Consider the following 15,497-nt stretch of genomic DNA (forward strand, 5'->3'; position numbering starts at 1 on the left):
AACAAAACTGAAATACATTATACTAGAGAAAAGGGATGTGGACAAATGAATGAGGATGAAGTAATTATTTTATTACTCTTGTTAGAATTCCAATTATTAATTTTTCCAATTATTAAATTTTATTATTTAGTTTGATTGGTTTTACTCAATAAATGTACATAAGAATCTATAAGGAAGACAATACCGTCATCCCTTTTTATAGATGAGAACAGTGATACAGAAGGGCTCAGTAACCTGCCCCAGGTCACAAAGTTAGTTAAGTGGTAGAAACATTATATAGAACCCAGGGTCTTGACTTGAGAACCACATACCTAATCATTATGCCGATTTACCAGAACTTTTATCTACCATAGCAGAAAAACCACAGATGTCTAAAGATTTTCAAAATCAAGAAATACCAGAGAAATTTTATTTAGAACATGAAGGTAAGCAGGAAAAAAAAAAGCTAAAAAAGGTTGAAGGCCTTTGGCTCTGCGAAGCAGGACTGGTGTGAGGCACAGAGGGAGGGCTAAGGGAACGCTTAGTAACTATGTAAGAAGTAGTACTTTGATTTAAATATCAGAGCTTTCATTGTTAAAGAGATCATTAAGACGCACGTTACATCATAATTTTGCATGAGTTTAGACTTTAAAAGTGGATCTAATGCAAACTAATACAAGCTCCTTGTATAATAGAACGCTCTGAGGTGTGCTCAATTAGACCATTTCTATTCCCTTTGTATATAGACTTAGCTTGTTACCTTGCCTACTCTCTGTCAGAATCTCTAAAAGAAACCACTATATTAAAATCAACTGGGAACAATTATTTATTCCTGCAAGATACTTGTAGTTGAGAAAGTCATTCAAAAATCAATTATCCCTAGCAGAATGCAAGACAACTATTGTCTTTTTTAATTAATTCCAAAGATAATAAGCTCATTAAGGAACAATACGAATCATGTTCAACAACTATAACTTAAATATCTTTTAATTTTCATACATAAGCCTATATTCATGCTAATGCTATACTTGGTCATCTTCAATTGTCTACCTATGCTCACCTCCTGGGCAATCTCAACCAACCTCATGGCTTTAAATACTATGTACTCTCAAATTTATATCTCCTGTCCTGATCTTTTCCCTGAATTCCAAATTCAGATAACCAACTAACTTCCACCAGATATCTTTAATAAATAGGTATCTCAAAGTCACCAAGTACAACGCATAAGGACAGGATTTTTGCAATTTGTAATGCAGTTATGTAAGAATTACTCTTTGACTCAGAAACCCCACTTTTCAGAACCTACCTAAAAATAGACCACTAATAAGTAGTAACACATGCACAGAGTTATTCACTGTGACGTTATTTTAATAGCAAAAATTATGTAACAAAGCAATTTCCATTGGTAGGCAAAGAGTTGAATAAATCACAGTATGTTAGCATAATGAGGTACAATGCAGCCAGAAAAAAGACTGAGATCTCTGTGTTCTGATTTAAATTTCATGCTGAGGTACACAAGTAGTTTAAAGGGGAAAAAAAGCAAGACACCAAATATATATAATATTTCACCTTTTGTAGAAAGGAGAAATAATACATATAATTCTTATTCATATGCCTTATGTATATTTCTTATATATACTTATTATATATGTTATATATCTTCCTATATTATATATAAGCAATTAAACAAATCCAGAACTGGAACATTCTAAAATCTACTAGGTTAGTCTCTTAAAAAGTCTACACAGCTGAAGCAAACACAGAAAATGAATACAATTTTTGAATTTCTCTAAATTTCTCCTCTGAGTGAATCCACAGAGACTCCCCATCTAATTTCTTTTTTGTATGTTTGAAACTTTTCATAATGAATGAAGGGGAAATACAACAACTCAAGACATACTAATACCCTTCAATGGCTTCCGCTTCACTTCCAAAACGTCAAAATACTTTTATGACCTGCAAGACCCCATTCCATCTCATCCTTTACTGTGTGCCTTTATTCCTTTCCCTGACCTTCTGCTCCAGCCACCCACTGGCCTTTCTATTCTCTCCAGGCAAGCCAGGATCATTCCCACCTCAGGCTCTTCAAACTTATCCCTTCTGTCTGGAACATTCTCCCCTCAGACACTGGCTTGGCTTATTCCTTTTATTCTAATCACTACATAGTTTTCATATTTTCAGAAAGGTCTTCCCAGGCCACCCTGAACTGCTGAAGAGGTGAGCTGCAAGCCCTATAATTGTCTTTTTCATCATTTATCTTCCTCCATATCCCTTATCCCTTCCCGATAAACTACATGCTTCACTTACGTACACTCTCCTTATTTTTTAGCATCTCCCTCCTCTAGAAGGTAAGCTCCACTAAGGCAGCTATGTTCTACTCCCAGCACTGGTAACAGGGCCACACGCGCGTGCACACACACACACACACACAAGTAAACTCCAAGTATACACCAGGGGCCACTATGTACCATGAACCCTGCCTTTCACTGACCATACGCAGTGTCAACAGCACCTCTCATTTTGTGACTTGTCTTGTTTATCCTGCTTATAGTAGCTCCTATTATATAAAAGTTTCAAATTTTAAAAAGGTAGAGTTTATCAATCTTTTCCTTCAGAGGTTGTGCTTTCTGTGACTTGAGAACTTGTTCCCCACTCTGAAATCAGAGTGATTTCAAATATTCTCTTAAACGTTTTAAAGTCGATCCAAATAGTATTTCGCTTTATAGCATGAAACCCAGACCTACTTTTATTTTTTCCATATGGGTGACCAATTTTCCCAGCATCACTGAATAAGCAGTCCATCTTTATTCCACTGGATTGTGGTATCACCTTTCACGTGAACTGAGCTTCCTTGTGTATGAGTATCTGCTTCTGTTCTCTTTATCATGTCTCATTAGACTATTTGCCTATATCTGGGCCAATTCTATAGTATTTTAATTACCGTAACTTGACAAGAAACTCTGGATATCAGCAGGGCAAATCTCGGAAGCACAGATGGCTAAATGCCACCCAACGTCTATTCTTTCTCGCTTGCTTAGTTATGGAATCAACTTCCCAAATTTAGCTTGGGGGGGGGGCGGGGGGGACCTCCCAGCTTCTCTTGTAAACTGAGACTGGCCATGTGACTAAATTCTAGCCAATGACATGTGAGTAGAAGTCATGTATTTGCAACTCTGGATCACAGCCTTAAAAAGAGCTTCCTTTCTCCCCTTCCCTTTCTGGCAACTGGAATGTGGACATGGTAACCTCAAACATGCCAAGGGAGATAACATCCTAGGACACATCAGGACAAGACAAACGAAATTCATTAAGTAGAATCAGCTAAGTCCATCCTGCCTATCAGCTTAGACTTCTACATTATGAGAAAAATAAATTAAAAAAAAAAGATTTTATTTACTTGAGAGAGAAACAGAGTGAGCATTAGGCGGGGGAAGAGGGAGAAGCAGAAGGAGAAACAGACTCCCTCCTGAGCAGGGAGCGCTATGCTCTCCTGGGATCATGCCCTGAGCCAAAGGCAGATGCTGAACTGACTGAGCCACCCAGGCGCCCCAGAAATAAACCTTTCTTGTTCAGTATCTCTGATAAGGCAACCAAATGAAAATTTTAATTAATACACACCACCCCCCTACCACATTCCTTTACTTCAAAGCTATCTTAGTTATTCTTGGCTATTTGCTCTGCCATATACATTTAAGAAATAACTTGAATTATTTCCCTGAAATAATTTCATTCCCTGAAAATTCTTGTTGGGATTTAGATTAGAATTCCGTTAAATTGGGATCCCTGGGTGGCGCAGCGGTTTGGCGCCTGCCTTTGGCCCAGGGCGCGATCCTGGAGACCCGGGATCGAATCCCACGTCGGGCTCCCGGTGCATGGAGCCTGCTTCTCCCTCTGCCTGTGTCTCTGCCCCTCTCTCTCTCTCTCTATGTGACTATCATAAGTAAATAAAAATTTAAAAAAAAAAAAAAAAAAAAAAGAATTCCGTTAAATTTATAGCTTAATTGGGGAGTACTGCCAATTTAAACATACTGCATGTTTTTACTCATAAAAATTATTTATCTCTTCATTTACATGTTTTCTTTTATGTCTGTATATAAAGCTTTTTAAAGTTTTCTCCATACAAGTCACACATCTTTGGTTCAATTTGTTCCCAGGCATATTAAAGACACCACAATACTCTAAAAGAGATCTTTTATTGCATTTTCTAATTGTTTGTTGCCTATTACATATAAAAATGTGCCTTATTTTTATATAGTGATCTTACATTAACAAAATTTACTGAAGTCTCTGATTCTATTAATTTGTTTACAAAGTCTCTTGGACTTTCTACGTAGATAATCAAATTCACCTATGAATAATATTAGCCTTGTACCTTCCTTTTTAAACTGGTACTTTCTATTTCTCTGTCCTGGCTTACTACTGGCTAAATTGTCCAGTATGATGCTGAACAGCAACATTCATGCTTCTAATATTTAATCATTAAGTATTTAGTTTCTCACCTATTTTTGACAGATATGCTTTATTAGGTTAAAGAAGTTTCTATATATTATTAGTATTAGAGCTTTTAAATTTTATCAAATGCTTCTACTGAGATGCTCACACAATCAACATGATCAACATGGTAAACCTTATGAATAGATTCCCATGCGACATTCTTGGGATGGTTGGTCCAACTTGTCATGTGTTTGTACGTTTTCCTCAAAGCACTGCAGGATTTGTTTTGCTAATTCTTACATTTATATTTCTAAGTAAGATCAGCATGTGTTTCCCTCTCCTATTATACTACTCTGGATTAGTATCAAGGTTATATATTCTAAGTCTCATGAAGTAATTTAGGATAATGTTCCATTTCTTTCAATCTCTGGAATAGTTTTCATAAGGTTGGGTCCTTTTTTCTTTGAAGACTGAATGGCAGTTGCCTGAAAAAAAAAATCATTTACTATTGGTTTAAATTATATTTTTCTCTGAAATTGTCCATGTCATCTATGACTTCAAATTTACTATCAAAAAAGTCGTTAATACTTTTAAGATTTTTGAAAGCTCACTTGTGAGTGCAATTATACTCCTTTTACAAGGCTAACATTATTTACTTGTGGCTTCTGTATTATGTTCTTAATTAGCCATATGAGAGAGTCAACTATTTCATAAGCCTTTCCAAAAGCCTTACTGGCATTTTTAATCTATTTGATTAATTTTTTTGTTATCTTTCGTCATTCCTTTTCTGCTTTCTCTGAGCTTATGAGAGGATAGCTCTAATTTCTTACACTAAACTCGTGTCTCATAAATCTCATTTTTTTCTAATGTAAGCATATAGGATATTGAACTTTTTTTTAACGGCTACAAATTCTTTGGCACTACTCCCATGAAGACTCTCCTCCCCTTGAACCCAAGCAGGCTTACAAGTGCTTGTGGCAATATAGTACAGCAGAAGTGATACGGTGCGCTTCCATCTAAGGGTAGATTAAAAAGTCACACAGTATCTACCCTTACCTGTTAGACTACTGGCCACCATATGGGAAGTCAATGGCTGTGAATCTATAGCTCTAGGTTTCAGTTCCCATTTTTTTTTAACTTTTATTGACATATAATTCACCATAAATTCCATCCTTTTAAAGTATACAATTCAGGGGCAGCCCGGGTGGCTCAGCGGTTTAGCGCCGCCTTCAGTCCAGGGCGTGATCCTGGAGACCCGGGATCGAGTCCCACTTCAGGCTCCCTGCATGGAGCCTGCTTCTCCCTCTGCCTGTGTCTCTGCCTCTCTCTCGCTCTCTGTCTCTAATAAATAAAAAAAAATAAAAATAAAATAAAAATAAAGTATACAATTCACTGGTTTTCAGTACATTCACAGAGCTGTGCGACCTTATCACTGTCTCATTTCAGAGCATTTTCATCACCCCAAAAAGAAACTCTGTACCCATCAGCAGTCACTCTCCATTCCCTCTTTCCTCCAGCCCCTGGAAACCACTGATCTACTTCCTGTCTCCCTGGATTTGCTTATTTTGGACATTTCATATAAATAGAATCATATAATATGTGGCCTTTTATGTCTGCCTTCTTTCACTTGGCATGTTTTCAAGGTTTATCTGTATTGAGCATGTATCAATACCTCACTCCTTTTAATTGCTGGATAATACTCCATTATATGGATATACCACTTTCTGTTTATTCATCCATCACTTCATGGGCATTTAGGTTTCTCTTACTTTGGTTATTATGAGCGATGATGCTATGACTATTACAATACAGGCTTTTGTGTGAACATAAGTTTTCAATTCTCTTGGTTATACCTAGGAATAAAATTTCTGGGCCATCTGGTAACTCTATGTTTAACTTTCTGAGGAAGTGCCAAACTATCTTCCAAAGTGGCTGCAGCACTTTATAATTCCACCAGTAACATGTGAGGTTCCAATTTCTCTACAGCTTCGCCAATACTGGTTGTCTTTTTTTAGCCATCCTACTGGGGGTGGGATGGTATCTCAACATAGTTTGATTTGTATTTCCCTGATGAGCCTCCATATTTTTTAACTCTGATGGTTCCCTAACTTTTCTAAGGGCTTAAAAATGCATTTAAAGGCCTACACTCTAATATTTTCTCCACTGTTTTTAGGTGTTTTGCTGCGGAAAATTTTAAATTATCTAGTTTAAAACATTCTTGAAAAAAGAAATCTTTGTCATTACATTTAGAATTGTACCTACATAGAGAGAGTATTCAATAAATGCCTAACTAACTGGTAAGCATCGAATAAAATTATTCAAGATCAATTCAGCTAAATCCAATTCAATCACTCATTCAATAATTCCACAAACATTGATTAAGTACCTACCATATGTCCTATTGTAATTCTCAGCACTGGGAATATATCAGTGAACAAATCAATCCAAGCTCCTACACAATAAGAGCTTATATTTGATGGAGGGACATAGAGTTCCTTGCAAAACAGTAAATAACTATACAAGTGATAAGTACCAATTAAGATAGATGTTACTAAATGAATAGAATGATATAATTAAGATTAAAGAATACAAAGGGCTACTTTAGATATGGTAAAAAATCTGTTACTGAGAAAATAACATTTGGAATGAGACCTAAAGGATTAGAGGAGTCAATCGTTCAAAGAGCTAGTGGGGGGGGGGGGGGGAATTACAGGCAGAGAAAATAGCCTGTAATAACATCTTTAGTCGGAAACAAGCCTGGACATTTAATGAAGAAAACTAAAACCAGTGTAGCTGAAACACAGTGGGTAAGCGACAGTATACAAAAAACAAAAAGCATGAAGTGACCAGGGCTCAGATTATGTGTCAGGCTGAGTAATGGCCTCTGAAAGATATCTATGTCTCAACCCCTAAAACCAGTAAATATTATCCTAAATGTCAAAAGGGTCTTTGCATACTTCATTGTGTTAAGGATCTTGAGATAGCAAGATTAGAGTGGATATCCTGCTAGGCCTGATATAATCACAAAAGTCCTCAGAAGAGGGAGGTAGGCAATCAGAATGAGTAGGAGAAAACAGAAATAAAACATCAGAAGCAGAGTTTGTGGAGTGATAGATTTGAAGATGGGAGAAAGGGACCATAAATCACCGGATGCAGGTGGCCTCTACATGGAAAAGATAAGGAAACAGCCTCTGGCAGAAAAGCTGGGCCCTAGCCCAGCGAAACTGACTCTGGACTTCTGGTTCCCAGGACTGTAGAAGAATAAGCTTGTGTTGTTTTAAGCCACCAAAGTTGTAGTCATTTGTTATAGCAGCCATAGGTAACAAATACAGATTTTAGTACCTGGAAGTGGGGTGCTGCTATAACCTAACATACAGAAGTGGCTTTGAAATGAGGTAACGGGGAGAAGTCTGAAGAATTTTGAGGAGCATGACATTTGAAAAAGCCTAAATTGCCTTGAGGAATATTTATTGCCTTTTAGTAGAAACACAGGTGTTAAGAAATGGGTGGAAACATCAGAAAGGGAGACAGAACATAAAGACTCCTAACTCTGGGAAACGAACTAGGGGTGGTGGAAGGGGAGGAGGGCAGGGGAGTGGGAGTGAATGGGTGACGGGCACTGAGGGGGGCACTTGACGGGATGAGTACTGGGTGTTATTCTGTATGTTGGCAAATCGAACACCAATAAAAAATAAATTTATTATTAAAAAAAAAAGGAAACATAGGTGTTAATGATTCTGCTAGTGAGGACTGAGGAAAAAAATAAGGCTCAAAGTAGGACAAAAAAAAAAACCCTATACTGTCTTAGATCTAGAAGACCCAACTAAACAGTCATAAAGGGACCACTGTAGAAACATAAATGTTAAAGGTGCTGCTGGTGAGAAGTCAGGAAGAAAGGAAGAGCAGATTACTGGAAACTAGAGAAAGAAGATCCTTGTGACCCAGTGGCAGAGGCCTGACTAAATTATGTCCTACAGTTAAATGGAAATTACAGTGAACTTGGATATTTAGCTAAAATTTCCAAGTGATGTGCTGAAAGGGTGGTCAGGTTTCTTTGTGCTGCTTATAGTAAGCCTTGGGAGGAAATGTATAAACTGAGAGAAAAACTTTTAAGTAAAAAGGCACCAGGACTTCAGGACACCTGGGTGGCTCAGGGATGACCTTTAGCTCATATCGTGATCCCAGAGTCCTGGGATCAAGCCCCACATTGGGCTCCCTGCTCCCTGGGGAGCCTGCTTCTCTGCTTGCTGCTCCCTCTGTTTGTGTTCTCTCTGTCTTCATGATTTGGAAAATCCTTGGCCTATCTCGATTGTAAATTATGCTAAAATTAGAGAATCAACATCAAGAAAACACACTCTGGAGCCAACGGTATAGCTAGACATCCCTTTGCCAGTACCTCAAGATGAACAAATATTCAATGACACAGAGGGCTCTCTGAAGAAATTAGATATCCTACTCTTGGTTCTCCCCTACCCCCATCTGAGCAAAAGCCAAAAACAGAGATGGAATAATCCAGGAAAGACCTGTGGAGGAGGATCTTGTCTAATGGAATGAATCCCAATGACATACAGAGGATACTCACGAGTTTTCTGAGAATATTATATATAAACACTGTCAGCTTGAATCGAAAGGATTCAGAGGATGAAATAAAGAAAGACTCATAGACCACCAAAATTCTACAGGCAGAAAAATCGGTGCAAACATACACTACCTTTTGAGAAAAAGGAAGGATGACTCTAAGCATAGAGTCTTAAAGCTGGAGGTGGAGCTTCAGACCTCCGGATCAAGAGCTAGACAGTATGATTCCCAGGCCTTGAAACCTAAAGCTTTTTCCCAGTTCCAAGTTTCAAAATTGCTAAGTACCAATGAGTCCTTTCCTCCTTGCATTTTCTCACATTTGGGGTGGAAATGTCTGTAACTGTTATTCTAGGCCTCTTCCATTGCTGTATTTGGAGAACAGGTGACGTGTTTGCTAGTTTCACAGATCTGCACATAGGAAAGGAATTTGGAGCCAGGACAGATCATACCCAGAGTTTTAGCCATACCTGATACAAATGATTTCAGATGAGGAGTTGATATTTAGATGATGTTTTGGACTTTGGGTTGATGCTACTACATAAGGCTTTGTAGATCAGGGTAAGGCTCTTTGATTTTATTCCAGGTGGAACAGGAATCCACAGAAGTGCACACAGGCTTAAGACCTGATATAGATGTAATACACGCAAACCTGATTTGTATTTTAAAAGATCACTGGGGGACGCCTGGGTGGCTCACTGGTTGAGCATTTGCCTTTGGCCCAAGGCATGATCCTGGAGTCCCAGGATCGAGTCCCATGTCGGGCTCCCTGGAGGGAGCCTGCTTCTCCCTCTGCCTGTGTCTCTGCCTCTCTCTCTCTCTCTGTGTGTGTGTGTGTGTGTTTCCCATGAATAAATAAATAAAATATTTTTAAAAATGAAATGGGAAAGACAGAATGAGTGAAAAAGCAGCTAACCTTAAGTTAGGACTTAAGCAACTGGATAGACTGGGCTTTTTATTAGCAGAGATGGGGAAGACTGAGGAAGGTACAGGCACCTGTGAGAAAATCAAGACGTGCCATTTAGACAAACCACATCGGTGCTCTGATGGACATCCAGAGAACAGAGAGAAAGATCAAGTAAATACAGGGTAGAGGAGCAGGGAGCTCGAGGACAGCTCAGAGCTGGATTTATAAATCTGTGTGGCATTTAAGAGAAAACTAAATAAAATCAAACAGAGGAAAAAGAAAAGTGAAGGAGGCCAGGACCAAACTGATACATTCCAGTATGTGAAGGTCTGGCAAAGAGAAGCCAGCAAAGGAGACAGAGAAGGAACAGCCAAACAAGTAAAACAGAAGCCAGATGTGTCACTGGAGAAGCTATTTTACCAGAATCTCTGATATAATCACGATTATTCGACTTCATATAACCTTCATATGCTCTAATCTGTGGAAGTTCAGCTTAAAAAGCAAAAGCTTTAGCTCTGAGCATTAACTGTGAAATGCTTAAATATGTCTAGAACATCCATCCACTAGAACAGGACACTATACTGAATGCTGAGGGCATACACAGATTCGGAAACCTTTCTGTGACATGGCTACGGTATGATAATTTTTTTAAACTGTAATCACAGATTTAAAATTCTATAGAAAAGTGGAAAGGAAGGGGAAAAGCTGGATTAATAGAAATGTGGGCAAGGCATTATCTGTGAACTACTGGAGAGGAATTAAGACAGCAATACAGAATAATAAGAAGAGCCATAATAACAAGGTATGTTCAGATCACCATCTACCCCTATCTATACTATTTTCTTTACTGTAGCTTTATGGTCCCATTGTAGCCACAAGAGATCCTCTGCACATTTATGTCCCTCCCTTCTAGCTATCTCTATTCTTGTCTTGATTCCCACTTCACCTAACCACAGCTTTAACAACTTTTGATTCCAAGTAATTCATACAGTGTCTTCTGCTGTCCCACCAAATAACTTCTGTGTTTTAAAAAGTTTTGGTGGGACAAGCTAATAACTATAAAATTCTTTAAAACATTTTTAATAATTCTGGATTAATATATTATAGAAGAAGTTTCAGAAATCTTTACATAAAGGAAGAAAACAATGTATACGTTTGCCCCCTCTCTCCCTGTTTTAAACAAGAAGTACAAATCAACTATGGTTATAGCATGAAAATCATAACCAAAAATTTGAGATTTCAGGGAATGGACTTCAATTTTCTCCTTTGTTTTATCAGAGGAAAGGTATATGGATAAACTACCCTCTAATCAAGGAGGGAGATTGTTTTTAAATGTATAGCAATCACAGGTAGTGACGCATCAACTACAGTATGACCATGTAATAATGGTCACATAAGTTCACCTAAGAAGGATCAGAAATTTTTTTCAACTCTCAAGAAGCTGAGGCTTTTCAGATCTGTTGAAGACTTATGAAAATATGCTGACATTTCCCTGGCGTGCCAATCAGACTCATGTATCACAAATACTGACACCGCCTCAAACCTCCTTAGGGTGAAATATTAGGGAGAGAAGTCTGTTCTCTGGCCAGACTCAGGAGGGCCAAATCAGTTTTCAAGAGAGATGCAAGAAAAATAAAGTATCTCAAGTTTAAAAATAGAAAAGAGTACTAAATTTATGAGGGATTTCCTCCCCTGATCTCCCCAGGTGTCTCTTCTCCTTTCTTCACATCATTCCACCGATTTCTCATTACTCATGAATGTGGGGATTCCCAAAGGTTCTCCTGATTCTTCCAAATCTAGAGAATACCTGATTCCTTGCCTCCCACCTAATAACTGAATTACCTTTCCTGGGGCCACCTTGTTGAACCACCCAGTTGTCAGGTGGCTCCTTCTAAGGAAGCATAGACAGTTGTTGGTGTCAAAGGATGTTGTGGTCTTTGGACATGATCCCGATTTGAAATTCAACCAACTCCTCACATCTCTCTGATGGGGTACAGTAATAGAACAGAAGTCAATGGGAGGTCAGCATGCACTCAGATTCCAGATTCTGAAAGGGAACAAAAATCAAACCCTCCATTCTTTGCCTCTTCACCATGTCTAATAACCAATATGCTAGAAACCAGGCTTTATCAGCCCAACAAAACTCAATATAAAGTAACAACTCTCAATAACCACATAATAAACAATATGCACTTTATGGATGCTTAAGTCTATAATACAAATAAAAAAATATTAGTATTTATTAAATTTTATTCTAAATCCAAATTATCTGCCATCTTACTAAAAATTAACAGACACTGTGAAGTGTTCATTTTGTATCTAAATATCCATGCAGAGCATTGACTTACCTTTTCTAATACAGATAAGTTCATGTACTCCACAGGTTCTTTCTCCACCTGTTAAAAAAAAATTTGTTAGAAGTTAAAAAGAGGAAATAATGTGAGTTTGACTATTACAAAGAACTGTTTTAAATCAGCCTTTACCAATGACCTCAGGAAAAAATGTTTCCTAACTAACCTTAAACTCAACTATATGATAACTTGATATCCAGAATTTTCCTGAACCCATAAACTAAGATCTTAGAAAGTCTTGGAATGAAGAAGCTTCATTCAAGCATGTTATTTTTATTTTTTTAAGATTTTTTTTTTTTTTTATCCATGAGACACACACAGAGAGAGGTAGATATACAAATGGAGAAGCAGGCTCCCTGTCGGAAGCCCGATGGGGGACTCCATCCCAGGACCCCAGAATCACGCCCTGAGCTAAAGGCAGACACTCAACCACTGAGCCACCCAGGCATCCCTCAAGCATGTTATTTTTAAATGACAATCTTCTCAAGAGAAGATATCATGGGGGGTGGGGAGGAAGAGCAGATATCATATCACCATTTCCTAAGTACCTCTTCACATCATCTAGAAGGAAACACTGTAAGAAAGAAGCCACTTTTGTATCTGAGGTTTAATATATACAGTTGCTATGGAAGGGTCAATCCTGTAAAGGCACTATTTATATTTTATCACATATATACTCATATGGTATAAAATGAAATGTTATCTTTTCCCTGTTCTTCAGCTACCCACACTTACACATCTGCAAAAAAGACAAAATTTATAAATAGATTGGATGATAAAAACAAATTTAGCCAAAAGCTTACTTTGATTAAAATTACAAAAACTACTCTATCATAAAATATCAAAAAAATAAAGTAATATTATTAGTCTCTACAGAAATAGATATTTCCTTTACTCTGAAACATAATACCACTGCTTTATTTTTTTTTAATTTTTATTTATTTATGATAGTCACACAGAGAGAGAGAGAGAGAGAGAGAGAGAGAGAGGCAGAGACACAGAGGGAGAAGCAGGCTCCATGCACCGGGAGCCTGACGTGGGATTCGATCCCGGGTCTCCAGGATTGTGCCCTGGGCCAAAGACGCCAAACTGCTGTGCCACCCAGGGATTCCCACCACTGCTTTATATGAATGTAAGCTAAATGAAGCTTTGTAGTATTCTATATATGCGATGACCTTATAATTATGCTGTGAATTATGTTCAAAGTTTGCATGATAGAAATATTAAATAATTTAATCAATTCATTACAGAAGATTATGAACAGTTGTGAACAGTTTAAGTGTATTTCTTATAACAGCTATAAAAAAAAAAGAAATATCTTAGAGCAGTAACATGAGAGGTAAAAACCATGACAGCGACTAAAAAAAAAAAAAAATAGGTCATCTGAGAAAGAAGCCAAAAAACTATAAAACAGTACTTCTATCGCTAAAGTAGGTTAGATCTACATTTTCAACTTGGTTGTAACAACGCCAGGTTTGTGATTATCATCAACACTACTGACTCATCACTGGTTATCAGGAAGATACACTTAGCAAGAAGAAATACCTACCTTAAAGCTATGATTACAAAACAACTATTATTCAGCAAACCTCAGTGTAAAAACAGTGAGACGTTACTAACTGGAGTATTACCAATGGGCAACCGCTGATCACTTGCTGAAGGGCAAGAATGAGCTACAACTGTATACTACATAGCTTTAATATTGAGAAGACTCTACACAAAAACTAGAAGGAAAAAAATTTACCAAATTACAGAAGAAACTATTTTTAAGGGGTTTGGAAGAATCATATAATTAACAATAACATAACATACACTAATGCCATCACTGATGTTTTCAGAGGCTACATAAAAATATTTCTTATATGGTCATTAAGGCCTATTCTCCAGAAAATTACACTTATAATGTAGTTTGCTTTATGTACTTAATTCATGTTAATAAGACTGTACTTTTTTAAAGCCTGTAATTAAAACTAGACTTTGCCCCATATTTAATGTAAATTGGTTAGGTTTTGGTAAACACATCTTATCTTAAATGTAAGGGCATAGTTTATACAGGCTTAGTATTAATTATAACAATAAAAACTGTTATATTCTAAGACTTTTCTCTACAAAATGTCCATGAAAGCTAACTCCCACTTTTAAAAGTGTTCAATTTATCTATATCAAATGAAAGAATTTCATAAAAGCTGATGATTAAAGCTAAGTCAAATAATTACTTTTTTTTTAGATTAGAGTCAATTGATAATTGTCAAATTTGTCAAAGTATGCACAAAAACCATGTAACTCAAAAAAGCAAGACTGTGCTCTACTCTTCCTGGTTATTTGTTCCAAAAATTCTAACTAAGTGAGATTTCAATAATGTACATGTAACAATCACTATTATTACTGAAATGAAAAGGAATATTAAGGATAAATAAATGCCAGGCAATAAAGTAAAATTCAGGAGGAAAAAAATCTTCCTACTAAAAGTACAAAAGACATACAGAAAGTTAAATAAAATTTATTATATTATTGGACACTGAAATCAATATTCCTTTTGTCCCCGATCCTTTCAGAGACCAGTAAGAGTGTTAAGGAAAAAAAAAATGCATTCTGTATGTTAACTGTATACATTTTAATGTATTGTGTTTGGGAGTCAAAAGGCTTAAATACTTTTTCAATCAGAGACACAGTGAACTTTGTATGAACTTCATGCCTTGTTTTAAAATCCCTAAAAATAAATCTGAAGTTTCCAAATGAATCAAATTGTAAGCAAAAGATAAGTCACTGCAAGCATTTCTTGACTGAGATATGGTGGCAATTCAAAAAACAGTTTACTGATTTTAAGAGTATAATGCACAAGAGGATGATCTTCTTTATTTTAGCTTTATTCAGGTAAAGTTGAACAAATAAAAGTCTAAGGTATTTAAAGTGCACAGTGAGATGATTTGATGCACATGTATAACAAAAATGCATATCAAATACATAGAATGATTATTGATTATTTTTATTGAGCCATAATTGACATATAACACTGCGTAAGTTTAAAGTGTATGACATGTTGATTTGACACATTTATGTATCAGGACATGATTATCACCATAGCATTAGCTAACACCTCTATCACATCCCATAATTATCATTTCCTGTCTGGGGTAGTCACAATTAAGATCCAGTCTCTTAGCAACTTTCAAGTTTATAACACAGTATTGCTGTCTATAACCTCTATACTGTGCATTATATTGCATTTATCTACTGGTTGCAAGATTTTA

General features: G+C 36.8%; 1 protein-coding gene across 4 annotated transcripts in view; it reads right to left on the bottom strand.

The window, feature by feature from the left end:
- Positions 1-15,497, bottom strand: part of SYT14 (synaptotagmin 14) — a 209,038-nt gene that overhangs the window by 181,878 nt on the left and 11,663 nt on the right. For 2 of the 4 annotated variants that reach the window (XM_072733348.1, XM_072733349.1), the window contains exons 2-3: positions 12,244-12,291; positions 11,738-11,942 (exon numbers count right to left, since the gene is read on the bottom strand). Coding sequence is in view for 2 of the 4 variants with exons in the window: in XM_072733346.1 (XP_072589447.1) it covers positions 12,244-12,291 (48 nt within the window). In the remaining 2 variants the exon portion in view is untranslated. The remainder of the gene's footprint in view (positions 1-11,737; positions 11,943-12,243; positions 12,292-15,497) is intronic. The other 2 variants (XM_072733346.1, XM_072733347.1) reach the window with 1 other exon arrangement.

This window comes from Vulpes vulpes, chromosome 13 (assembly GCF_048418805.1).
Source record: "Vulpes vulpes isolate BD-2025 chromosome 13, VulVul3, whole genome shotgun sequence".
NCBI classification, from domain to species: domain Eukaryota; kingdom Metazoa; phylum Chordata; class Mammalia; order Carnivora; family Canidae; genus Vulpes; species Vulpes vulpes.